The sequence below is a fragment of the Balaenoptera physalus genome, assembly GCF_965194825.1.
Source record: "Balaenoptera physalus genome assembly, chromosome: 10".
Classification (NCBI taxonomy): Eukaryota; Metazoa; Chordata; class Mammalia; order Artiodactyla; family Balaenopteridae; genus Balaenoptera; species Balaenoptera physalus.
In genome coordinates this window covers 113,652,949-113,679,956 of record NC_138889.1, presented here as the reverse complement: position 1 = coordinate 113,679,956, position 27,008 = coordinate 113,652,949, and the positions used below count along the sequence as shown (strand labels likewise).

The window sequence follows — 27,008 nt, the reverse complement described above, 5'->3', positions numbered from 1 at the left end:
TTTTCCATAGTCTGTTGTCCAGTGTCTGAAAGCTACTGTTTCATATAATTTTGTTCAGGTTTTTAGTTGCCTAAGGTGGGAGGGTAAATCCTATCCCTGTTTCTGGCCAGTAGGTTTTGGGGAGTTAGACAGCCAAGACTGGAATTCAGAGGCAAGGTCTGGGCTAGAGGTAAGACCACGGCTGCATTGTTTATAGGTGGCTTTTGATACCAGGAGACTGGGAAGCTGACCTGGGAAGCTGACCGAGGGGGTGGAAATCATCACAAGCGCTTTACCTTTGTTTACACATCTGATCTTCATGATGATACTGTACAGCAGGCACTGAGTTCCTTCCTGTTTTACGGAGGAGGGCGCCGAGGCCCGGGAGCCCAGGGCCCTGTCTCTGGAGTGGTTGCGCGAGGACCGAGACCCAAGCTGCTGGGCTCCAGGTCTTTCCCCTGAACCACAGTGCTGGGCCAGCTCTCCAGGCGGACGGCCAGAGCTCCCGACGTGCCAGCCCTAAGCAGCTGGGCAGCCTGGGCCCGTGAGGAGGGCTGGTCAGGCGGGTCACAGGAGAGAACTGAGCAGGGCTGAGCCCGACGGGGTGGTTTACAGGAGAAGAATTGGGAAACTAGAGTCTCAGGTCTCTCGGAGCTTTGCTGTAAAGAGGTGGTGATGCAGAGGGTAGAGGGCAGGTTGGCCCCTGTTGCAGCCCTGACACAGGAGCACGCTTTTCGCAGCGCCCAGCAGCGCTCCTGTAACCTCTCGTGTTCTGTGGATCAGAAGTGGGCACGGCCTGGCAGCAGGGTGCTCTGCCTGTCTCCCAGGCTGACACCAGGGCCCCTTCTGGAGACTCTGGGGGTGACGCTGCTTGCACTCGGGCCCCACATGCCTTCTCTCGCGGCCCCTCCCCGGGCCCCTTGGGGGAGTCCCTCTCCAGATTTGGCTCTCCGTGACCTCTCCCTCCAGGCGGGGGGAGCCTCTGCTCGGAGGGCTCTTGCGGTTAGACTGGGCTGCTTGCGTGGGCTGGCTCATTCCCCAGCCTTAGTGACATCTGCGGAGTTCCTTTTGCCCTGCAAGGTAGCTCACGGGATCCTGGTACTGGGGTGTGGGTGTCTTTGGGGGGGCATTCTTCCCATCACAGTGGGGTCAGGAACGCTTTTTTAAGATTAGTTCATTTGCTCAGCAAATTACTGGGTTCCTATTTTACACAGGGAGCAAAAAACAGATACGAGCGCTCCCATGCGGCTTACGTTCTAGTGAGGTAGACGTAAAGTAAATAAGTGTAACGTACAGTGCATCGCATACTATATTAAAGGGAAGATAGATAAAGGGGGGTTGCAATTCAGATAGAGAAGCTGAGGGTCAGGTGTCCCTGGGGTGCTGGTGGGCAGGTGGGGAGGCCACAGGGGCCGGACTTCAGAGCCGGGGGATGGGGAGAGGCGCGTGGTGCGGATCTCGGAGCCGGTTAGGAGAACTCTGGCTTTCACCCTGTGTGCCAGGCCGAGCCAGTGCAGGGTGAGCAGAGGCGGGACTTACCTCTGGGGAGAACTCCTGACTGCTGGGTTGAGAAGAGCAGGGGAGACCGGTTAGGAGGCTCTGAACCAGGTGAGAAAGGTGAGGACCTGCTAGGAGGTGGGAGGTAGACCGTGTTTGTTGGCTGATGGGAATGACAGGGGCCAGGGGGAAAGTGGAGAGGCAGAGAGCGGCAGAGGTGCAGGGGGCGGTGGTGCTGGTGAGGGACCAGGTGCCCCAGCCACCGGTGATGGGGGAGGGAGGAGGTGTTGGAGGAGAAGCTGTGAGGGGGCCCCTGGGAAGAGCTGGCAGGGCCTCCCTGGGCTTCACATGTGAGGCCAGCCCAGCAGAGCTGGGGGTGTGTCACCAGGCACGCTCAGATCTCCAGGCTCACCTGCCAGTTGACCATGAATTGGATTCAGCAGGGAGGGGTTTGGCCAGCAAGTGCTTAGATGGAGAAGGAGGGTCGGGACTTGGTTTATGTGATGGGATTGAGGCTGGTAAGAGGGGGTGAGGACGGGGAGAGGGACAGAGAGAGAGTGGGTCGTAAGTCCTGGGGGCGGGGCAGTGGGGTTCAGAGTTTGCTTACCTGATGTAGTGAGCTGAAAGGATGGGCCCGTGGGGTCCCTGCAGTGGAGCGTGGGGAGGGTGACTGTTGGAGCGGTGGCTCTGGCGGGACCAGATCTTCTGAGGAGCCAAGATCAGGGCTGGCGGGTTTGGGGGGGGGTCATTCATCTTGGTATGGCAGGGAGAGGGGTAGGGTTATAGTAAGTACTTGGGCAGGTCTTCCGAATTATATTCATTTTTGCTATTTTCTTGTCCTCAATTAAATGTTTAAAAAAATGAAAAAAATTAAAATCAAGAATGTAGTTTAAGAAGTTAATTATAAAACACTTGACCCTCACCTCATTCCCCCATTCCTAACCTCTGAGTCAATTATTTTCATTTTTATCCATCTCTTCTAATATTTACTTTAAAAAATGTGATTATTCTAAATTACATACCATTCGTGGGTGTTTTTCCCCATTTAGTCATTATTTATTAACTTCTTACTGTGGAAGATGAGGATTTAACTTACCTAAGCTTTCCTTTTCCCATTCTCTAGTAGGTCACAATATTTTATCTAATTAATCTGTAACATTTAATTAATGTCTGAAAATATTCTTCTTAGCTGAGAATAATGGTTTGACTTTTTTTAATTGAACTATATTTGATTTACAGTGTTGTGTTAATTTCTGCTATACAGCAAAGTGACTCCGTTATACATATGTAGTCTTTTTCATATTCTTTTCCATTATGGTTTATTACAGGATATTGAATATAGTTCCCTGGGCTATACAGTAGGCCCTTGGTGTTTATTCATTCTATATATAATAGTTTGCATCTGCTAATCCCAAACTCCCAATCCATCCCTCCCCAACCCCCTGCCTCTTGGCAACCGCAAGTCTGTTCTTTTTGTGACTCTGTTTCGTAAATAAGTTCATTTGCATCGTATTTTAGGTTCCAAATATAAGTGATATCATATGGTATTTGTCTTTCTCTTTTTATTTCACTTAGTATGATAATCTCTAGTTGCATCCATGTTGCTGCAAGTGGCATTATTTCATTCTTTTTTATAGCTGAGTAGTATTCCATTGTGTATATGTATACACACCATCGTCTTTATCTAATGGGTCAACTCTTAATTTGTTTGGCGTTAGCTCTTGCCCTTTTTTTTTTTTCCTGGCTGGGCCACGCGGCTTATGGGATCTTAGTTTCCCAACCAGGGATTGAACCCAGGCCCTCCGCAGTAAGAACACAGAGTCCTAACCGCTGGACCACCAGGGAAGTCCCTGACTTTGCTTACCTTTTAACGCACCCATTGCTCTTCAGCCCCAAGCTTTCGGACACGACTGTAAGGTCCCCCTTAATGTGATTGGACACAGCAGGTGGCCTCTCAGCCCCGCCTTCCCCTGGCGGGAACGCCCTTCCTGAGTGGTCAGTTCTCTTGTCTTCTGGACAGGTCGTTGTTGCTCACACTGTCCTCTGGGGACTTCCCTTCACATAGTCCTGAGGGTTTTGTCTCTGGCTGAACTCCTGTTTTTTTGGAGTCTGCCTGTCTGTCCTCTGGGCTTGTGCTGGTTTGCACTCGATTTGGTGGTGCACATCTTTTGTGCACGTGAGAAAGAGTGCATAGGAGGTAAAATGGTTTTGAGGTTTTGCGTTTTTGAAAAAACAAAAGCATTTTTTACCTTCATACTTAATTGAGAATTTGGCTTGGGTAGAATTCTAGACTGGAAATAACTTTTCCTCAGTTTTGAAGGCATAGCTCTACTCTTCGTTAGTTCTTAGTGGTTTGGAATGTTAACATGCTGTGCCCAGGTATGGCATTCAGTGGCTTTACTCATTCTGGAAATTCATGTCCTTCGGGTTTGGGGAAATGTTTTTGTTTTATTTCTTTGATAATTTCTTTTCACTTTCTCCTTTTTCAGTAATCCTCTAATAATAGTTGAAATGTGGACCTCTTGGCTTACATTTTCTTACTCTTTTATCTCTCGTCTTCCATTTCTTTGTCTTTGTGGTATTCTTTTTTCTGTGACTCTAGCCCTTTTGAATTTTTCTTTCTCCTATCACTTTTACAATTTGAGGGCTTTCTTTTTTTTTTTATTGAACTATAGTTGATTTACAATGTTGTGTTAGTTTCTGGTGTACAGCAAAGTGATTCAGTTATACGTATATATTCTTTTTCATATTCTTCTCCATCATAGGTTATTACAAGATATTGAATATAGTTCCCTGTGCTATACAGTAGGACCTTGTTGTTTATCTATTTTGTATACAGTAGTTTGTATCTGCTAATCCCAGACTCCTAATTTATCCCCCCTCTTCCTGCCCTTCCCCTTTGGTAATTGTAAGTCTGTTCTCTATGTCTGTGAGTCTTTTTTTTTTGTAAATAAGTTCATTTGTATCATATTTTAGATTCTACATATAAGTGATACCATGTGATATTTGTCTTTGTCTGACTTACTTCACTTAGTATGATCATCTCTTAGTCTGTCCATGTTGTTGCAAATGGCATTATTTCACTCTTTTTCATGGCTGAGTAGTATTCCATTGTATATATGTACCATATGTATACCCATTCCTCTGTCGATGGACACTTAGGTTATTTCCATGTCTTGGCTATTGTAAACAGAGCTGCTATGAACATTGGGGTGCATGCGTCTTTTTTTTTTTTTAAATATAAATTTATTTAGTTATTTATTTTTGACTGTGTTGGGTCTTCATTGCTGCGTGCGGGCTTTCTCTAGTTGCGGCGAGCAGGGGCTACTCTTCATTGCAGTGCGCGGGCTTCTCACTGCGGTGGCTTCTCGTTGCAGAGCACGGGCTCTAGGCGCACGGGCTTCAGTAGTTGTGGCACGTGTGCTTAGTAGTTGTGGCTCGTGGGCTCTAGGGCACAGGCTCAGTAGTTGTGGTGCACGCACTTAGTTGCTACACAGCATGTGGGATCTTCCCCGACCAGGGCTCGAACCCGTGTCCCCTGCATTGGCAGGCGGATTCTTAACCACTGTGCCACTGGGGAGGCCCTGCACGTGTCTTTTTGAATTAGAGTTTTCTCTGGGTGTATGCCCAGGAGTGCGATTGCTGGGTCATGTGATAGCTGTTCTCCATAGTGGCTGCACCAATTTACATTCCCATCAGCAGTGGAAGAGGGTTCCCTTTGCTCCACATTTTTTTTTTTTGGCCCCACGTGCGGCACGTGGGATCTTAATTCCTCGACCGGGGGACCAGGGATTGAACCTGTGCTCCCTGCATTGGAAGTGTGGAGTCTTAACCCCCGGACCGCCAGGGAAGTCCCCCTTTTCTCCACATTTTGAGGGCTTTCTCTCTCTCTCTCTCTTTTTTTTTTTAATTGAAGTATAGTTGATTTACGATGTTGTGTTAGTTTCAGGTGTACAGTAAAGTGATTTAGTTATACATGCATATATATCTATTTTTTAACAGATTCTTTTTCCTTATAGGCTATTACAGAATACTGAGTAGAGTTCCCTGTGCTGTGCAGTAGGTCCTTGTTGGCTCTCTGTTTTATATACAGTAGTGTGTGTATGTTAATCCCAGACGCCCCATCGACCCCCCGCCCCCCCGAGGGCTTTAGTATTGTCTGAGTGCTCCCCTTTTGGTGGTGTCTGGTTCTTACAGCTGCGTTTTCTTTTATTTATGTAGGAATATTGATTGTTTCGGAGTTTCCTTCTCGCCGTAGCCTCTTTACTCTGCATTCTGTTCCTGTAGGTTTGTTTTGGTCTCTGGCTCGTGCTGTGAGACCGTCCTGGACGCCTGGTGGTCCGTGTCTGTCCACTCACGTGGACCAGTGTCAGCCAGCACGGGTAGGGCTTTGGTGGAGGCCTCACTGTGTGGTGACGGGTGAGGGCTCCCAGTTTCACGGAGGGAAGCTGCGTGGCAGCCGTGTTCTCCAGAAGAAGTTCCGGGCTCCGCTCCGGCTCGGTGGGGTGAGTGAGTGTGGGGAGTCCGGCGGCCGTCGTTCTGGGTGTGGGCGTCTCGCCATTCAGGGAGTCCGTCGCTCACTCGTGTTTTCCGAGCGTGGAGCTTCACCCCAGCACGCGGTGGCGTCACCAGGCCTAGAGCTCCTGTGTTCCTGCTTTTCCAGAGGGCGGGCCTGTTGCCTTCTGCTGGGATTAGGGGTAGAGGTGGCCTGGCTCTGGGGTCCGCTGGAGGGGCCTGCGGCTCCTTACGTAGACTTCCAGGCCACTTCCTGATGGCCGCCTCCTGAGGCACCTGGCGTCAGGTTCTGTGACGGACAAGGTTTGCTTTTTACTGGTTCCCCCTCTTGCGGGCGGCTGGGTCCCAGTCTGCTCTGTCAGGCTGAGTCAGTGAAGCACTTGGCCATCCTTCCAGTGTCCAGAGCTGTTGTGGCGACTGCTCTCGCGCTCTTGTCATACAGTTTTCTCCTTTTAAATAAGTTTTTGACTAATTTTATACGTTACACACACACACACACACACACACACCCACACACACACACACACACACACACACCCACCAACCATGCAGACCTTCATAACCTTTGGATTTATACTTTGGATTAACCACTCCTTGAGGGAAGGTCTTGGGAGAGAATAATTTGACTTTCTGCACTTTTACCTTCTACTTCCTAAGTGGAGCAATAATACCTTTTATTATTAAATTAATTTGGGTGGGTGGTTCTCACTATGCAGCTCGTTTGGCACGAGTTTCTAAGCAGAACTTTAAAGAGAACATGTGACTCTGTGGCGCTTACTTCTTACTTGAGGAAGGCAAGCAGGGTGGGCCTTGTTCTCCGCTAACAGAACACTGCAGCCTGTACTTCTGCACACCTACTTCTTATGGTTCAGTTTATAGGACTCTGAGACCCAGAAATCAAAGCAGGGGAGATAGGCATCTCATAGGATTTTGTTTCATAGACATGGTCTGTGTTAATGAGGCAGTTTCTTGCCGGTGGTGGAATATAGTGAATGGAAATTTGTTTTTGTGGTGAAGTCAGTGGATTCTATTATGGGTAATGATGAGTCAATCCAGGAGAGTTTGGATACTTAACTTTTCCAAAGAGTTACTTTAAACCCTGAAGTGAAACTTTTAAAAATAGAAATATTTTTAGAATATACTTCATCATGGTGGAGGATGGAAGGGAGACTCCCTCAGGTAGGGTGTTCATAAAGGGCCTCTCTGAGGACGCAGCATGTGAGCTGGGTCCTGAGGGGAGAAGGGCCTGGGGTAGTCCAGGGCTAGTTCTGCTTCAGGACCTGAAAGCCAAGTGCAGCTGGAGCATCCTGAGTGAGAGGGAGAGGAGCAGAAAGGAGCCAGATTGCTGGGCCTTGGAGGCCCTTCCCTGACGGGAAATCTGAGTTCCTCTTAGGTGTCCTGTAGGAGGCGGCTGAAGAGAATCAGGTGAGTGACAGGTGTACCTGTATGTGAAGATCACCCTGGCTTCTGTGAGGAAATAGATTGGAGGAGGCCGGAGTGGAAGGTGGAAGTTGTTACAGTCCACACAAGAGACGTTGGTGGCAGTGGAGGTGGTGAGAATAGAGTCTTTTTCTGGAGGAAAAATGGACAAGACTCCCTGATAGGATGGATGTGAGGGAGAGGGAGGGCCTCAAGAGAGAGTTTTCTGTTGGAGATGAAAACGTCACCCGCATTGGTGGCAATTCTGGTGCTCAGTAAATATTAGTTGTTTCCTAGCTCAACTGCTTAAAAGCTCTTGGGGCAGTTTTTAGCACAAGTACTCAGATGTCTGCTGCTGTCATTGAGCACACACTCTACACTGGGTGTGCATTCCTCACCAGATATCTGTTGAGCACCTATTAAATGCCAGGGGCTATAGTGGTGAATAAAACACACAGAACTGCCTACTCCTATGGAGCTTACATTCTGGTGGATGGAGATAGAAAATAAAAAGAAAATCGTATCGTATGTTAGAAGACAATAAGTACAAGAGAGAAAAATTAAGGCGAGAAGGTGATGGGGAACATGGGGCTGTGGGTTTTCAACTTCAAATAGGCTGACCAGGATTGGTCTTGCTTTAAAGGTAACAGCTGAGCAAAAGACTTGAAGGCACTGGGTCATGTAGAAATTGGGGGGGGGGTACATCTTAGACAGAGGGAACAGCAGGTACAAAGGCCTTCACTGGGGGGGAGAGATAACCAGTGTATGGAGGAAATAGTAGGAGGCCGTGTGTCTGCAATAGGGAGCCAAGAAGGAGGTTAGGTAGAAGGTTAGGTCGGGGGTATTGGAGGTGGGGAGACAGGGGTCATAGGGCCTGTGTAGAGCATTGTAAAGGTCGTGGCTGTTTTCTTCTCACATGCTAAACACTGAAGATAAAGAGACTTGATCTCTCTCCTCAGAGTAGCTCAAGCCCTTGTATCGCAGAGTGGTACGTGTGTGAGATGAATAGTGAAAGTGAGGGATGGTCAGCTCAGCAGGATGGGCTGCAGATGGTCAGGAGAGGGTGGTCAGGCATCGTGACATGGGGTAATGCCTGGCCTGGGTCAGGTCTTGCTGAGCTGACAGGGTGTAGGGGGGTGGTCCATGAAAGGGGGGAGCACCATGCGTCACACTGCAGAGCGGCGTGAGTGGCAGCGGGACACACTCAAGGAGTTGCGGGTGGTTCCTGGAATGAGTAGTGCCTGGTGGGTCGGGGGATGTGGCAGGAGAACAAGGCGGGAGGAGCAGGCCATAGCCAGACCACGGGGAACTTCCTCTGGGGGACGTGGACCACTGCCATATCTTAAACAGGAGAGTGACACTGTACAATTTATTTTTTATTAGTAGAATAATAATTTTGAATGTGAAGGATGGATTTTAGACTAGGTTTAAAGGCAGGAAAGCCAGTTAGGAGAAGATTGATTGCTCTGGTCTAGAGGAGATGGCAAGGGTCTGAATCAAGGCAGTAGGAGTGGAAAGGTAGGGGTGGATTTTGCAGATACAGAAATCAGAATTGACAGGGGGGCGAATGGTAAAGTACTCTTTACTCATAGTGGCTTTGACTGTATAGCAGAAACGCCGTTTAGTAAGAATGGTGGAGTGAGGACCTCTGTAAATCTACTCCTCCAGAAAAGCAGTGAAAACACTGGTAAAAATGGTCAAAATAAACTTTGTTGGAACTCTGGAAATGAACCAAAGGTTGACATAATCTCAGGAAGATTTATTCAAGAAAAACTGCTGAACCTCCAACTTGACCTACTGTCATTCTCCTCTCCCATGATCTGTGGTAGCATTGAAAGCCGTCAGCCTTACAGCCATGGTAACTGTGAAAACCAGCAGCCTTGCAGCCATTGGAAGGGACAGATGAGATTTGGAGCCCCTCAAAAGTCCTCTTCTCAGAGTGCTGTTACTCTGACTGGCCTTGCAGCTTTCTGGAAAAGCCCCATTTGCAGAGCTGTCATTATTTGATCTCACTCACTGGGAAGAGCCCTACCCTTAGTGTCTTTGTGGCAAACGATCAGTGGCGGTTAATATCACAGTTGGGGGCAAACAAGAGCCTGGCCAAAATCTTAGAAGAAAGATACGAAGAATGACATGCTATTAGGGGGCTTTGAAAAGCTCTGATAGATTCCTGTGGATCTCGAAGGCTGCACAGAGGCAGGACTGTGTACATGCCTAGGAAAGACTTGAGAGGGCCATAGTCTCTCACCTCTCTCTAATCTTGAGTCCCTCCACAAATAAGAAGTGAAGGCAAAGGCAGAGTTATAGCTGCCTGAGTATCGAAGGTGTGCCTCAGTACTCGCACAGTTTCTTGGCAGTGTCTGGGACACTTATTAGTTCAACACATTTAAAGAAATTCCTGACCAATCATTAACTGACCACTAAGCTAACTGAGCAAAGACTTATAGTAACTGTAAACTATAGGGAATTGTAGACTTTACAGAACTAGTTGAGGAAAGTCACTAAACAAATAACTATAGCAACAACAGTCCCTGGGAAAGAGGAGAGTCTGAATTCCAGGGTTGCCACAGTGTATTACCTGAAATACTAGTTTTCAATAAGAACTTATGAGATGCACAAAGAAACAGGAAAATATGGTCTATACACAGGAAAAAAGTAGTCAATAGAAACTATCCTTGAAAGGGTCCAGATGTTGGACTTAGTAATACTAGGCAAGGACTTTAAATTGGCTACTATAAATATGTTCTAAGAACTAAAAGATAAAAGAAACTATGTCTAAATAATTAATGTATGAGAATATCTTACCAAGTAGAAGCTATCAATAAAAAGGTAGAAATTATTTTAAAAAAACCACCAAATAGAAATTCTAGAGTTGAAAATACAATAACTATGAAAAATAAAATAACTATGAAAAAATGAAAAATTCACTAGAGGGGCTCAACAGTAGATTTGAACTGATAGAAGAAAGAAATCAGTGAATTTGGGAATAGGTTTGTTAATATAATTAAATTAAGATCTCTATTAAGGTAAGTTCAGATCCAATCTGAGGAACAGAAAGTAAAAAGAATGAAGAAAAATGAACAGAGCCTCGGAGACCTGTGGAGCACCATCAAGTATACTGATACACCCATAACTGGAGTCCCATAAAGAAAGAAGTAGGAGAAAGACGCAGAAAGAATATTTGAAGACATAAACTCCCCAAATTTGGTGACAAACATTAATCTACATATCCAAGATGACCTCCAAATAGGATACACTCAAGGAGATCAATACTTAGACACATCATAGTCAAACTGTTGAAAGAAAAAGGAAAAAAAATTTTTTTTTGGGGCACACCGCGCGGCTTGCAGGATCTTAGTTCCCTGACCAGGGATTGAACCCAGGCCACGGCAGTGAAGGCACCAAGTCCTAACCACTGGACTGCCAGGGAATTCCCTAAAATTAAGTTTGTATCAAGCTAGATTGTTTTAAGTTAAGTGTTGATTATAATCCCCAGGCAATTACTAGGAAAGTAACTAAAAAAAAAAAAAGTAAAAGAAACAAGTGAATTGAAATGGTGCACTGAAAAATTCTTCTTAATGCAAAAGAAGACAATGATGGAAGAATGCAGGAACATGACAGAAGACATATAGAAAACAGCAAAATGGCAGATGGAAGCCCTACCTTATCAGAAACTATCTTAAATGTAAATGGATTAAGCCCTCAAATTAAAAGGCAGGATAGGCAGAATGGGTTAAAAAAAAACATGATCCAACTAAATGCTTTCTTCGAAAGACACTATAGATTAAAAGATACAAACAAAAGATACTAGTGAAAGGAAGAAAAATGATGTGCCTTGCAAATAGTAACCAGAAGAGAGGTGGAGTGACTATAGTAATATCAGACAAAATAGACTTTAAGACAAAAATTGTTATTAGAGTCATAGAACAACATTTTACTGTTGTAAAGCATCAGCCCCTCAAGAAGATATATCAATTCTTTTTTTTTTTCTTTTTTTTTTTGGCCGAGCCTCAAGGCTTGCAGGATCTTAGTTTCCTGACCAGGGATTGAATCCAGGCCCATGACAGTGAAAGCGCCGAGTCCTAACCACTGGACCACCAGGGAATTCCCAATTCTAAACATATTCATACCTAATAACAGAGCTCAAAATTCATGAAGCAAAATACATGAAGAGGGACTTCCCTGGCGGTGCAGTGGTTAAGAATCCACCTGCCAATGCAGGGGACTCAGGGTCGAACCCTGGTCCAGGAAGATCCCACATGCTGTGGAGCAACTAAGCCTGTGCGTCACTACTGAGCCTGCACTCTAGAGCCCACGAGCTGCAACTGCTGAGCCCGCGTGCCGCAACTACTGAAGCCCGCGTGCCTAGAGCCCATGCTCCACAAGAAGAGTAGCCACAACACCGAAATGAAGAGTAGCCCCCGCTCTCTGCAACTAGAGAAAGCCCATGCTCAGCAACGAAGACCCAACACAGCCAAAAATAAATAAATAAATAAATAAATAAAATAAATTTAAAAAAATACATGAAGAATTGAAGGGAGAAATAGACACTTCAACAATAATAATTGGAGACTTCAATACCCTGCTTTCAGTAAGAGATACAAGTAGACAAAATCAGCAATGAATAGAAGACTTGAACAACACTAAGTCAGCTAGACCTAACAGACATCTATAGACTGCTCCACCCAACAAGTGCAGAATATACACGTTTTCCTCAAGTGCATATGGAACATTCTTCAGAATAGACTGTATGTTAAGCCATTAAAAAAAAAGCCTCAGTAAATTTAAAAAGATTGAAATCATATGAAGTGTGTTTGCCAACCACAATGGAATGAAATTAGAAATCAGTAACAGGAGGAAATTTGGGAAATTCACAAATATGTGGAAATCAAACACCCTCCTAAATAACCAGTGGGTCAAAGAAAAAAACACAAGGGAGATTAAAAAAATAAGTGAAAATAAAATCACAACACATCAGGGGCTTCCCTGGTGGTCCAGTGGTTAGGACTCTGCGCTTTCACTGCTAAGGGCCCGGGTTTGATCCCTGGTCAGGGAACTAAGATCCCTGCAAGCTGTGTGGTGCAGCCAAAAAAAAAAAAAAACCAAACAACCCACAATGACATACCACTTCACACACACTAACTAGGATGGCTAGAATAAAAGTGATGGACAATAGCAAGTGGAGAAATTGGAACCCTTGCTCTTTTATAGTGGTGATGTAAAATGGTGCTGCCTTTTGGGAAAACATCTTGTCAGTTCCTCACAGTGTTAAACACAGAATTGTCATATATGACCCAGCAATTCTGCTCCTAGGTGTCCACTCGAGAGAAATGAAAATGTACGTTCACACAGAAACTTGTACACGAATGTTCATAGCAACATTATTCTTAATAGCCAAAAAGTGGTAACAAGCCCCAAATTCATCAAGTGATGAACAGATAACAAAATATGGTATATCCATATAATGTGATATTATTCAACAGAGAAGAGGGATGAGGTACTGATTCATGCTACCTTGAAAACGCTATACTTGAAAACAATCATTGGGATTTCCCTGGTGGTCCAGTGGTTAAGACTCCGAGCTCCCAATGCAGGGGCCCGGGCTTGATTCCTGGTCAGGGAACTAGATCCCACATGCTGCAACTGAAGATCCTGCATGCCACAACTAAAGATCCCACACACGGCAATGAAGATCCCGAATGCCGCAACTAAGACCCCGCGCGGCCAAATAAATAAATAAATATTAAAAAAAAAAACCCAACAATCACGCTATCTTTTGTAAGTGGTGAAAGAAGCCAATCACAAAAGAACATATAAAAATTGTATTTATATGAAATGTTTAGAGGAGGTAAGTCTATGGAGATGGAAAGGAGATTAGGGGCTGAGGAGGGAGGGGTTGGTGAATGACTGCTGTTGGGTGTGGTGTTTCTTTTGGGGGAGATGAAAATTTTCCAGAATTAGATAGTGGTGATGGATGCAGAACTCTGAATATACTCAAAGTCATTGAGTTACGTGATTTAAATGAGTGAATTGTTTGATACGTGAATTGTATCACACTAAAGCTGTTAAAATAAGATATACCTGTTAACATTTGTCAGGGTCAAACGTGGTTTTATCTTCTGTGGCATAGCAGCTTTTAATCTTCTTTGCAGTCTTTTGTTCCAGTCTGCTGTTGTTGAGGCTTTCTGTTCGGAGGCCCATCCTTCCTGTGCACAAGTAAAGAGAAAACAGAGAGAACAGTCCCGATGATGTGCGTGACAGCCTCCCGTGCAGGCTGCTCTGTGTGTGCTTTTTGATGGTCGTCTGTGCGGCCCTCATCACAGCACTCTGTGGTGCCTCATGCGAAGAAGGAGAACTGAGGCTCAGCGAGGTTAGGTTGCTGGCCTGGGGACACGGAGGGGCATTCCAGGGCAGGCTTGCTTCCAGAGTTTGCTCTGCTTCCTGCTGCGCTGACCGCCTTCAGTATCATTTTAACAGTGATACCGTCCTTCAAAAATAGGCTTTTGTTTGCTCAGTTTGGGGCTTTGGGCTTACTCAGTGAAATCATTTTATATAGAGACTAAACTTTATTTCGACCAAATTTTACTGTAAATTTCAGACTTCCTGCCGTGCGATTTTGGCGGTTTGGTGTGTTAGTTATAATAAGCTGTGATAGGCCCCTGTGCCCTTTGTCTGGAATCAGGCTGTTCCCAGAACACTAGCCCTGTCAGTTGATGAGCTCAGCTTGCAGGCCAGAAGAAATCGTCAACCAGCATGTTATTCCGGAAGAATGACCAGGGGCGGTCATTCTAGAAATCCAAGGGCTTTTTTCAAAGCTTGTCCCCCTAGAGTGCGTTCTTTGCTATTTACTGGACCAAATTGTAGCTTGTTTTCGGTCAGTGGTTGTGGGACAGTCTAGGTTACTCATTAGCTACCAGAGCGCCGACATCCACTGTGGGAATTGCCTGTTAGAAGCTTGGTATTTTCTGTGGCCGACAGACCTGCCGCGTTTTAGGTGGAGACAGCACGGGGTGGCAGAGACCAGAGCCTCTTCACTGTGGAACAGAGGTCAAGCTACAGGCATGGCGAGGCTTGTCACCGTGTCCCAGCGACTCTGGCTGATGCCTTTACCCTGTTAGAATGGGCTTCAGAAGCCAGGGTAGGGCAGTGACCTCTCCCGTGCTCCCAGAGCTGATTCTTCATCTAGAAAGATCGGATTTATTGCTAGGTCTGCTGCCAGCAGTGTGGGGTGGCTGGGCTCCCGTCGGGAGGGCAGCGCAGCTTGAGTGGGCACGAACTGGGGGCGGCGAAGACCCCAGGGCCCCAGCGCTGCTCCCGGGTGTCCTCACCGCCTGGAGGAGGGTGGCAGTTCGGTAAATTTCGGGCGTAAGTCTGATTCGAACGCGTTGATCTGTGTGCGGTGTCAGCCCCCCATGGCCATACTCGACTTTCTTTAAAGCCTCACCTTGGACGGGAGTGTGGCAACCGGAGCAATTCCCAAGGGTGTTCCCAGGGCTGCCGCTCAGGCACAGCCTCGCCCCGTCGGGTGGAAGCAGCCCCACCAGCCAGCAAGGGCCAGCGTTTGTGGGCTTGTGTCCTTGGCCCCCGAGGTCTTGTCTCCCCTGTGTGATGGGGGCACTCAGGCACAGTCCAGTCAGTGGACCAGGTGTCTAGCCCACACCTGAGCCCGCACCAGTCTGAGGTCTGAGGAAATCTGATTTTCCTCCTTGTATCAGCTGCTTTTTTTCCCAGATGTTCAAAAGATTTTTTTTTTCTTCTTCTTTTTTTCTTTTTTTTTTTTTGGCCGTGCCATGTGGCTGGTGGGATCTTAGATCCCCGTCCAGGGATTGAACCTGGACCTTGGCAGTGAGAGTGCAGAGTCCTAACCACTGGACTGCCAGGGAATTCCCAGGATTTTTTTTTTTTTTCTTTAAAGTCCAATAGTTTTATTAAAATATGTTTTGGTGTGTGTTATTTGGGGTCGGTATTCCCAGGTATGTGGTGTGGTTTTTTATGTGGTTTTAAATCTTTTATTTACTTTGTTTAGTTTCAGGAAAGCTTTTTCAAATGCCGCGCTTCAGGCCGTTGCGCTGCTCAGTTGGCTGTCTTCCTCAGGGACTCCTACTGTCCACGTGCCGCATCTCTGTCCGTTTTCAGTATTTGCTACTTTCTCCTGTATCCTTTATCTCTTTATTCATTTCTTTTTGCTTTAAATAGTTCTGTTTCTTTTCATTCTTTTCATCTTCTGTTTCTCTCCAGACCTCTGTTGTGTTTATTTCTTCTTCTGTTCCTTCTGTTTCTTAATTTATTTATTTTTAAAATTTATTTATTTTTGGCTGCATTGGGTCTTTGTTGCTGCGCGCAGGCTTTTTCTCTAGTTGCGGCGAGCGGCGGCTACTCTTGTGTGCGGGCTTCTCATTGCGGTGGCTTCTCTTGTTGCGGAGCACAGGCTCTAGGCACGTGGGCTTCAGTAGTTGTGGCTCACGGGCTCAGTAGTTGTGGCACGCGGGCTCAGTAGTTGTGGCTCGCGGGCTCTAGAGCACAGGCTCAGTAGTTGTGGCGCGTGGGCTTAGTTGCTCCGCGGCATGTGGGATCTTCCCGGACCAGGACTCGAACCCGTGTCCCCTGCATTGGCAGGCAGATGCTTAACCACTGAGCCACCAGGGAAGCCCTCCTTCTGTTTCTTATTCCTCTTTTTTTTTTTTGGATGCACCACGCAACCTGTGGGATCTTAGTTCTCCGACCAGGGATTGAACCTGGGCCCTTAGTAGTGAGAGCGCAGGGTCCTAACCACTGGACCACCAGGGAAGTCCCTCTTATTCTGCATTTTTGAAATGATTTTTTAAATTTCTAATTTACCTGATTTCTCTTACCTAACATCTGAGTTTTTCTATGGAGTTTTAAGTGTCTTCCCTGTTTTTCTTACTGTTCTCCAGCTTGTTTGGAGATGGAGGCCCCAGTGTTGCTCTGGTCTGTGTGCTGTCTGTCTGCTGGGTGTTGCTTTGCTCTTCCGCCTCTTGCTTGTCGTCTCTGTGTGGAGTGTAGCTTGCTTGTTTCACGTGGAGTTCGTCCTCTGGGCTGTGGCAGGGTTGGGGGGCAAGGTCCAAGGTGGCTTTCCTGCCGCACAGACTCCCTCCTCCACCGTCTTCACCAGGCGGTGCTTCCGGGCTTTCCTGGGCCCTGTCCACCGGCCTCTGTGGCCCTCCCTGTCCCTTGTCGCCGTGCCAGCCCCCGGTGCTCACGCTTCGCCCCGTGTAGTCCCCCGGATCTGTCTGGGGCTCTCCCTTCTACCTCCCCTTGCCCAGATGTATTGCTGTGAGGTCTTGTGGCTTTTAGTGGTTTCCCTTTTGAGGGAACTGTGCTCAGAGATGCGGAGTCATTTCCCCTTGGTTGCAGAGTGAATCAGAGTCTGCTTTTGTCCTCGGACCCCTGTGCCTCTCCTCTGGGGGAGCCTGACCTCCCCTGATTGAAACAGATGTGTGTGTGTTTGCTGTAAATGGGCTGATTTTAAAAAAGCTTTGGTTGGAAAGCCCTAGCTTCTTGCCCAGCCCTGGTTTTGTTGCACAGAGGGAGTGCAGCTTATGCATTGGCTTCTGTTTCTCCTGCTGGTTACCCCTAAACTCCAAACTACATGCTTTTGGTTTTATTTTGTGATTTACCAGTCTCGGGTAATAGCTATAGATCCCTGTAGTTTGTTTAGCATGATGCCCCCTATCCACTACCTCCTAATCTTTTTATGATTTCTGCTCTGGATGTGACCCGTCTTGACGCTGCACAACAACAAGTTCCTGCCACGCAGGGGTCTCTGTTTCCCTTGGGCTTGGGCGGGTAGAGCAGAGTGCGAGTACCGGAGAGCAGCACAGACACACAGGTTCCTGCACCCTTGTGAGAAGCACACGCGCACACAAATGTGCACACGCAGGCACGCACACTTGCACACACACGTCGGCCCTCCTGTGCGCTGTGCTCCGTCCACACTCAAGCCAGGCTGTGGGCAGGAGGCGCCCATGACCTTGTTTTCGTGGCCCTTTCAGTCAGGTCAGAAAAGCCTACTTCAACAAAGGTGTTACTTTTTCAGGAAAACTTAAGAAAAAATTTGCCCTTAACCCGCCGCCCCAGGGCATCAGGCCCGCTGCTGTATACGGTGCCCCCTTGGGTTCTCGGGGCGCCTCTTCCAGATGAGGAAGTGGGCACAGCTGGGAGCTGTCTCCCCGCAGGGCACTCAGGGCTGAGAAGGAGGGTCAGGGTCCCCTCCTGGCTGCCCCCCTGGTTCCCCAGAGCCGCCTGCCGGGCTTGTTTTGTTAAAGATCTGCAGCCCCCCCCCCCGCCCCCCCACTTGGAACGGCAGCTCCCGAGGGCAGGATGTGTTGTTTTAACCTAAGTCCTGGCACCTTGAACAGCACCTGGGGGGTAGCCTGCCTCTGTGCCCTGTCTGGGCCAGGGGCTTTCTAGGGTAGGAGTGGCTCAAAGGAGGGTTCCGTTACACTTGGGCAGATGTTAAACCCTGTTTATTAGCGAGTTAGTCGTGAAAGATAATGTGTTGTGGGAGTGCCCTGGGGAGTGGGAGGTTGCCTCACTGCGAGGTGAGATAAGCTCCAAGAGCGGCAGTGATGGAGGCTGGGCGGGTGGGCGGCGAGTCTGCAGGACGGCCTGGCGAGCCCAGCGTGTGGGCACCTGTGAGGCCCCAGCCTGGCAGTGCTCCAGTGCGGGCGGTTGCTGTGGCAGCCTTTCCTTCCCCTGGGAATAGAGTCGCCGAGCCAGGGGCTAGCCTGGGGAGGGCCTTTAATAGTGAACTTCATTCCTGCTTTCCAGAAGCGATGGAAATTTACACAAGTGTGAACTTACAACTCACCTGCCCTGTGTGATGAACAGCTTCTTACATTTTTACAGTACTTGTTAAGATGTGTGGCCCTGGAAAAATGGTCTCTGCTCTCTAGGCCTGTTTCCACACCTAGTCAAGGTGGGCTGAAGCGGAACACACGTGCTGACACTTGTCGAAGGAAGGCCGAGTTAGCACTGGATGCAGGGCGTAGGGGAAGTGTGACTGTCGTGTAGTTGTTTAATGTACCTTCCAAACTTTTTTAATGTATTGGATGATTCCCAAACTTCATTGAATATTATAAAAGTGAACCTATCAGATTTTGTAGATTGGTGAATTTCATAAAGAAAAAATTCGAAGCCTACAGTAGTTAAACCTTTATACTTTAAAAAATTATCTGTGGCAGTAAAAGTCAATTTTAGGAGTAAACTAGTAGCTGATGACGATAGCTAGCACTGCTTTGAGAGTCTCCAGGTCCAGGACTGTGGCGAAAAGGCAGAGCTAAACGTGTGCTGTGGGGTGGCAACTCCCCTCTCCCCTGGGGGCTTCGTGGACTTGCCGGTCCTGGCGGGGAGGGGCCGCACCAGACTGGGTCAGAGCCCGGCTTCTGCCTCACCCACCTCCTGCCTGGCTTCAGGTGGAGGCCGGTTGCTTCTTTCCTTGGGCTCCTAAGAGACGTGATTCTGCATTTAATTCTGATGTGTCCATTTTGTCAGGGAGTGGGTGTTTGTTTAGAAATCAGTTAAAGCAAGATGCATTTGTGTTCTCTTTTTTTAGGCAAAAGTAAAGAAGCAGAAATAAAGAGAATAAACAAAGAGCTGGCAAACATTAGATCAAAGTTTAAAGGTAAGTGTTGAATCTTTGTCATGAAATGTTCTTTTGTCAAGTTTATAAAGTAGGGACTTCATCTCATCTTTATTTCTTTTTCACTTCAAACCAAAGTGAAGGTGGCAGCACCGTTACTGCCCTGGCTTTGTTGGCGTTTCAAGTCAAGCCAGTGGTTAGTCTGGAGTCGTTCGATGGTTTGTGTAGAATTGATCAGACAGCGGGTCCCCTCCTGGGACCTGCCTTTTCCTGGAGCTGGAAGGACGCTTGTGTAGCGCGGCTGTCTCCCCCCGGCCCCGGACTCGGCTCCACAGGGTGCCGGAGCGCGTGAGCCAGTGGACCCGATGCGGGGTGTGCGTCTCGGGGGGGGAACTGCTCTGCGTAGGAGTCCTGCACAGTCACCTGAGCTCTTCCAACGTGGACGTGTCTTCCTCTGCGGCAGTGGGTAACGCACCATGTTGTCGGATCCGCTCAGGGAGACAGCCGCTCTGCGAGCCAGGATTTGGGGCGGGCGCCTCCCCTGAGCACCTTCACTTTGAGGAGTCGTCAAGTGTAGATTTTCAGCCTTGGGGCGTGTTTATGAGAGACCGGTGAATCCCTGATTTTCAGCCTTGGGGCGTGTTTATGAGAGACCGGTGAATCCCTGATTTTCAGTCTTGGGGCGTGTTTATGAGAGACCGGTGAATCCCTGATTTTCAGTCTTGGGGCGTGTTTATGAGAGACCGGTTAATCCCTGATTTTCAGTCTTGGGGCGTGTTTATGAAAGAAAGACCGGTTAATCCCTTAAGCCTTAATTTTCCGTTGAGTGTTACAGATTTGAGACCTCGTTCAAGTCTCTGAGCAGACGTTAGCCACGGGAGTGGCTGAAATTGCCCAGAAAGAATGAGTAGAGGAGGGGGCCAGGACCGAGCCCCAGGGAACGGGGGGCAGCAGAAGACAGGGTTTCTTGGGGTGGGAGCTTTTTCAGGGTTTGAGAATGGACGTCCTGTGTGATCAGATGATGCGAACACTCGTGGAATTTGAGTTGTTACTAACATATATCCCCTGCTGAGCCCTCGGAAGGTTCTACGCTTTACTGTTAACCAGGCCCGAGGATCCGCTAAGAAGGTCTGTGAAACTCTGAAATTGTATGTGAAACAGTTTGGTTTTGTGTGTGTGTGTATGTGGGGGGTGATGTATAACTTTCATGGCTTAAAAAATTTTTTTAAATTTGGACTTAATTTTTTGTAGAGCAGTTTTAGGTTCCCAGCAAAATTGAGAGGAAGGTACAGAGATTTCTTGTACCCACCCCGTCCCCACACATGCACAGCCTCCCCATTATCTGCTTCCCTACCAGAGCGGTTCATTGGTCACAGTGAACCTACATGGGCACGTCATCGTCACCCCAAATCGATACTTCATGTTAGGGTCCCTTCGTGTTGTACGTTCTGTGGGTGTGCACAGATGTACGCCGACAGTGCCCAGCATTATAGTCTCACACAGAGCACTTTCACTGCCCTAGGATCCTCTTGGCTCTCCTTATTCATCTCTCCCTCCCTCGACCCCTGGCAACCACTAACCTCTTTACTGTCTTGGTAGTTTTGCCTTTTCCAGAATGTCATAGAGTTAGAAGCATATGGTGTATGGCCTTTTCCCGTTGCCTTCTTTCACTGAGTTATACACATTTAAGGTTCCTTCATGTCTTTTAGTGGCCGGACAGCTCATTTCTTTTTAGCTGGATAATATTCCACTGTCCAGTGTACCACAGTTTCTTTATCCATCCACCTATTGAAGGACGTCTTGGTTGTTTTCAGGTTTTGGCAATTATGAATAAAATTGCTAAAAACATCAGTGTGCAGGTTTTAGTGTGGACGTAAGTTTTCAGCTCCTTTGGGTAAATACCAAGGAGCATGATTGCTGATCACATGGTGAGGGTATGTGTAGTTTTGTAAGAAACCGCCCAGCTGTCCCCCACAGTGGCTGCACCATTCGCGTCCCCACCAGCGCTGGACGAGAGTTCCTGTTGCTCCACGTCCTCGCTGCATTTGGTGTCGTCAGTGTCTGGATTTGAGCTGCTGCGATAGTGTGTAGAGGTATCTCTACACACTATTTTATCCTATGCATTTTATCATATTTTATCATATGCATTCCCCTGATGACCTGTGACGTGGAGCATCCTCTCACGTGTTCATCTGCCGTCTGTGTATCTTCTCTGGTGAGGGGTCTGGAACGTCCACTGCTTCCTGAAAGGGAGCGTACAATGTGGTGGTGAGAGCTAGGCTGCCCTGACTACCCCCAGCTCGCACCTGCTCTGATGGCCAGTTACTAGCTGGGTCACCCTGTTGAGTGACTTAACCCCTCTGCGCCTCTTTTCCCAGCCGTTAAATGGGGTGCTGATGGCCTCAGGCTGGGTTCTCTGTGAAGCAGGCCCTGCGATGGGGTTGGAGGACGGAAGATTGACTAGAGAGTGACACTGCGGATTAGAAACAGAGGAAGCAGGTTGGCTGGAGGCAGGGGACGCCACAGATAGAGGTGTTGGTCTGCCAGCGTTGTCACTAGCCCTCGAGGGAGCTTCGGAGTGCAGACTGCCTGGTAGAGGGTCTGGCATGGGCTGGGGACGTTGCTTGGCCGTGGCTCGTAAGCCAAGGAAGGCAGATCCTGACCCCGACAGAGCTGACCCACTCCTGGCACCTCCAGGCCTCCGCTGAAGGGGCGGGTGGTGTCCACTGCTGCAACTGTGTGCGTGTGTGTGGAGACACGGGCTCTTCCTGGGGAGGAACACAGCGCCTAAGAGATGTTCACCATGTGGTTAGAAGAGAGTGAATCTTCAAACTGTCTTTAAATGTTTGGGGACAAACAAGACTTCTGTAGTTTCTTCTGCCCCCGAGCCTGTCTCAGCTGAGCCCTTCTGGGTAGGGAAGGAGGCTCGCTCTTCTCTGTTAACCAGTTGGCATTTATGGAGCGTGTGTGCCCTGAGTGGCAGCAGACAAGGGAAAACCTACTCCTTGTTCTCAGAAGTATGCGCTCTGGGGGCTGCACTTGCACTTCTCCGTCCGTGCTGTCCACCGGAAACGCAGGCATACGCTGAATTCTCAGTTTGCTGGTAGCCACATTAAAAAAGAGTAAGAAGCAGCAGATGAAACTAAATTTAATATATTTTATTTAATCTAGTGTACCTAAAATATTATCATTGCAGCATGTAATGCGTAGAAAAGGTTATTGAGATATTTTACATGTTTTTCATGCCCGGTCTTTGGAACGTCCCGCATGGAACACATGCAGTTCAGACCAGTGCAGGCCAAGTACTCAGTAGCCCCACGCGGCTGAAGCTGCCACGTCGGCTAGCGCACACCTCAAGCAACTCTTCCACTGGAAGCGGCTTAAAAAGAGACACGGTATTAAAAAAATCTTGAAAGCATCACAGGGCAAGAAGAGAAGAGAACTCGTGGCCCACGAAAGCAAGCAGAGCACTCGTCTCTCTGTGCCGGGAGGGAGTTTGCTAACCCCAGGGGAGCAGCCCTGAAACAGAGCCTGGTTTGGGTGACCTTCAGTGTCTAGAGGGGCGGTTGTCCATCAGGGTGGTTTTGCCCCCAGGGGACAAAGGCCGTCGGGACTGGGGATGGGCGTGCTGCTGCCATCTAGTGGCTGGAGGCCAGGGAGGCCGCCGGACACCCCACTGCACACGGGACAGCCCCCCAGAACCAGCTGGCCTGAGGAGGCCCAGCGCTGAGGTTGAGCTGCTGGGGTCTAGGAGGGGAGTCATCCCAGAGCCCGCAGTGTGAGGCCTTCTTCCATTTTAAACTGAGGCCCTAAATAAAGGCGGTGCCCTTAGGGCAGGAGAGACCCGGGAGCGAGCCCGTCCTGCCCCAGGCCTGCAGCGGGACTTCGCACGCAGTCCTCTGGAGGAAGAGGTTACCATCACAGGCTGAGTGATTCCTACAGGTAGCTTCTCAAGGATGTTGTCCAGCACCTAGTCACGGACAGTCAGGCACGCAGAGTCAAGACTGCACAGCAAGAACCAGCAGAGAAAGCAGAAACAGAATCACAGAGGCCTCCGAGACCAGGTTCAGATTACAGTGAAGAACTAGGTTTACTGTTTTTAAAGAAATAAAAGACAAACTTGAAAATTTCAGTGGGAAGCTTGGGAAGTATAAAAAGTGACATAGCACATTTTGAAATAAGACCAAATGGAAATTCTAGAACTGAAAGATGCAGAACTAAAATGAAGAACTCGGGTGGCTGTAACCACAGGCGTGTTCTGAAAGATGGGTAAGGAAACAGCCCGTCCTGAATGCAAAGCAGCAGAGCGGGTGAGAGACACAGGCGTGTGGTCCAAAGGCCTGCAGGGTTAAGTGACCTCCTGGGAGGAAAGGGGGGCTGGTGTGACAGAACTTTCCAGAATTCATGAAATGCACTAAACCTCAGATTCAATAAACACAGTTACAATAAATAAATAAGATGAAATCTACACCTAGACACGCTATTGTGAAAATGCAGAAACCCAAGACGGGAAATCTTTGAAGTTGCCAGAGGGGGAAGAGATGGGCCATCTTCACAGGGGCCTCGTGGAAGCCGACTTGTCACAGGGACGAGGGGCAGCAGAGTGGAGGATGGTCCCAAAGTGCTGGACAGTAGCAGCTGGCCAACAGTGTCCTTTAAGAATGAGGCTAAAAAAGACCTTTGCCAGACAGAAAAGGAGAGTTTCCCATCAGAAGGCCTGTGCTGAAGGAGAGTCTAAAGGATGTGCTTCGGACCAGAGACAAATGGTCCCGGACGCAGACGGAGGAAAGGTGAAGTGGGCGTGCAGGTGAGTGCACAGGCTGCAGGTGGCCGTGGCATCTGGTGGAGTCCTTGACGGCAGACACACAGAGGTGGTGACGCTGGGGCAGGGCCCGGGGCCTCAGGGCAGCGCCCGTGTGAAAGCCTTGCCCTTGACAGAGTCGGGCCATGCCCTCACGTGCGCTGTCGACCGCTGAGGGAGGACGTGGCGTCACCTTCTAGCCTAAGCTCGTCTCCCCGGGCAGGCCCACCCTGCCCTGCCCTGCACACCCGCCAGCCCGGCCGGCCTGCTTGTGGAAGCCGCCGAGTGGGAGGTCATTAGGGCTGTAGTGGGCCTGCCCTCAACCTTGGAACCTCTAGAAAACAGCTGTTGTGTTGTCCTGCCCAGAGGTGGGAGAATGTCTTCTGGCTGGTGGCCTTCGGAGGTTTACCAGGTAACAGACGCTCACTTGCTCATTCACTGCTGGGCGCTCACTTGCTCATTCACTGCTGGGCGCTCACTCAGTCCCAGGTGCCAGGGGTAGAAAGATGAATAAAAAGCGTTTCCGTAAAGAATGTATGTTTTTACGGGTATAGAAAGACTTGGAAAAGCCACCCCATTTTATCGAGGGAACGCGAACGTATACGTATGGGGGGGCGCTGTTCCCTTCCCCGCCTGGCGGCCGTCACCTGGCTTCACCGCTTGCCGTCATTTTGCCCATGTTCTTTTTTTTTTTAAATAAATTTATTTATTTTATTTATTTATTTTTGGCTGTGTTGGGTCTTTGTTGCTGTGCACAGGCTTTCTCTAGTTGTGGCGAGTGGGGGCCACTCTTTGCCGCAGTGCGCGGGCTTCTCGTTGCGGTGGCTTCTCTTGTTGCGGAGCACGGGCTCTAGGTGTGTGGGCTTCAGTAGTTGTGGCGCGTGGGCTCAGTAGTTGTGGTTCGCGGGCTCTAGAGCACAGGCTTGGTAGTTGTGGCGTGCGGGCCCAGCTGCTTTGCAGCATGTGGGATCCTCCCGGACCAGGGCTCGAACCCATGTCTCCTGCATTGGCAGGCGGATTCTTAACCACTGCGCCACCAGGGAAGCCCCTTGCCCGTGTTCTTTCATCTTTTGCTCTTCTTTTTTTCCTGGGATATTTTGACAGAGTAATTTTTTAAAAATTGGTTTTCTGATATACAATTTGCTCACAATAAAGTTCACTTGTTTTAAGCGTGTGCTTTGAATTTTGGCAAAAATGCGTGTGTTCGTGCACCCACCCCCACAGACAAAACAGAGAACATTCCCACCCCCAAAATGTTCCCTCGTGTCCCTTTGCACCTAACCCCCTCCCTAGCCCCCAGCAGCCCCTGATCTGCTTTCTGTCACCGCACTTCTGCTCTTCCTAGAAATTTCACATGAAAGGAATCGGGCAGCGGGAGGCCTCTGGTGTCTGCTTGCTGTGACTTGCATTTGCGTTTGGGGTTTGCCCACGTCGTGGTGGGTTGCCCCACGGTGTGCTGGCTCGCTAGGGTGGGCGTCTGGGTTTGTTCCTGTGCTGACGGCTAGGCGTGGAGCTGCCGTGGGTCCTGGTGTGCGGGACTTGTGTGGACGCCTCGTGTCATTCCCATTGGGAAGGGACCTGGGGATGGAGTCCCCGGGCCACGTGGAAGGTGGATGTTTAACCTTTTAAGAACCTGCCACACGTTTTCCAGAGTGGCTGCATCATTCTGTGCCCCCGCCAGCCGTGTGTGAGTTCCCAGTCCCTCCACATTCTTACCAGCACGTGGTATGGTTAATCTTGTAAATCTTGGTGTTTCTAGTGGGTGTGCAGTGACACCTTACTGTGGTTTTAATTTGCATTTCCCTTTTTTAACGACTGAATTCAGTTAAGCGCTATGGAGAATGAAGAAGACACCCAGGTCTGTGGGGATGCCGGGGAGGGAAGGGTTAATACCCTGGTGCCAGCAGTTCTGAAGCATCTCACAGCCCACGGGGTGCTTCAACTGAGCTCCAGAAAACGACAGGGGCGCCCTCCTTGTCCATCCTCGGCATCTTAGTCTTTTTACTTCTTTGAACATAAGAAGATACTCGTTGAGGGTTAGGGTCAGGGTTGAACGCCAGTCACAGAAGTCCTCCAGAAGGATTTGGTCACCAGGGCTCAGATGCGTTTCCCTAGAGACACTGGCTCTTATCCCGTGTCACGGCAGCACCGGGGCCGAGACCCTTGACTGTTCTTGCCTGCGCTGTGGCCCTCACCTTCCTGTGCACTTGGCCTTCAAGTGCGTGCATCTGTAAGTCTCCCAGCGTTGGGCAGGGCTGTGGGAGGGACCCTGGGTCCAGGTCCTGAAGCAGCAGAGAAAGAGCCCCTTGGGCCTCCAGGCCGCATCCAGCACACAGTCTGGCCGGCCGTTCCCTGGGCTCTGAGTGGCAGGGACCACTCTCCAGGGGGTGAGAGGAGGGGGCGGCACTTTTGGCTTGCTTGTCAAAGGAGGCTTCCAGAGGTGATGGAATTCAGGCTGGTTCTTGAGGGGTGGCCGGGTGGGTAGGAGATGGGGGGCTGCTGCTTGCCGTGGGCTGCGTGTCCTGCGTCTGCAGATGCTCTCCCACGGAGACGGGGACGGGTCCCAGCCAGGAAGTGACAGAGCTGGGCTCCTCGAGTGCAGCAGGCAGATGAGCGAGTGGGGGTGGGGGTGGGAGCCAGACCTGGTCTGACGTTATGTTGTTTGGTCATTAAACCATAAGCCAGTTTGCTGCTGGGAAGGAGGGAGGGTTTCTCAGAGCCCCCCAGTGTGAGGTGTCCAGCTGGCTGGCTGACTCGTGATCCGCTGTCACCCCGGGAAATCTTGGTGGGGGGTCTTTCTTCTAGGCAGCGCTTTGAGGTCGGCCAGCGCTTGTCCCTGGAGCACGAGCGACCTGACCCCTTACCATGAGGAGCTTTGCTGTCCTTGTCGTCCTGGTTCCCGTGTCCGGCCCTTGACGGGGTGGCGGTGGCGTCACTGTGATGCCTAGCTCGGAAGACGGCCAGACTCTCTGGCTGTCATCTTTGTAGTCTGCTAAGGAACGTCTTACACTTCTCGGGGGAAATAAGAACCTCTGGTATTTAAAATGACAGTGTTTAGTGGTCCTTTTTAAAATGGCATCTTATATTCTGCCAGCGACACGTCATGAAGCCGCCTTGCTGTGGTCTCCTGTGAGAGGCGTAGTCGTGCTGTGATTAGGGTGAAGACACAGAAGCCCTTCTGGTCCTTTTGTGTGC

At 49.1% G+C, this 27,008-nt stretch overlaps 1 protein-coding gene across 5 annotated transcripts in view; it reads left to right on the top strand.

Annotated features, from left to right (window-relative positions):
- AP2A2 (adaptor related protein complex 2 subunit alpha 2) overlaps window positions 1–27,008 on the top strand; it is a 62,920-nt gene that overhangs the window by 6,681 nt on the left and 29,231 nt on the right. For 4 of the 5 annotated variants that reach the window (XM_082476480.1, XM_082476477.1, XM_082476479.1 and 1 more), the window contains exon 2: window positions 18,986–19,054. In XM_082476480.1, the coding sequence (XP_082332606.1) occupies window positions 18,986–19,054 (69 nt within the window). Of the gene's footprint in view, window positions 1–14,514; window positions 14,549–18,985; window positions 19,055–27,008 lie in introns of those variants that run through there. The other variant, XM_082476478.1, reaches the window with a different exon arrangement.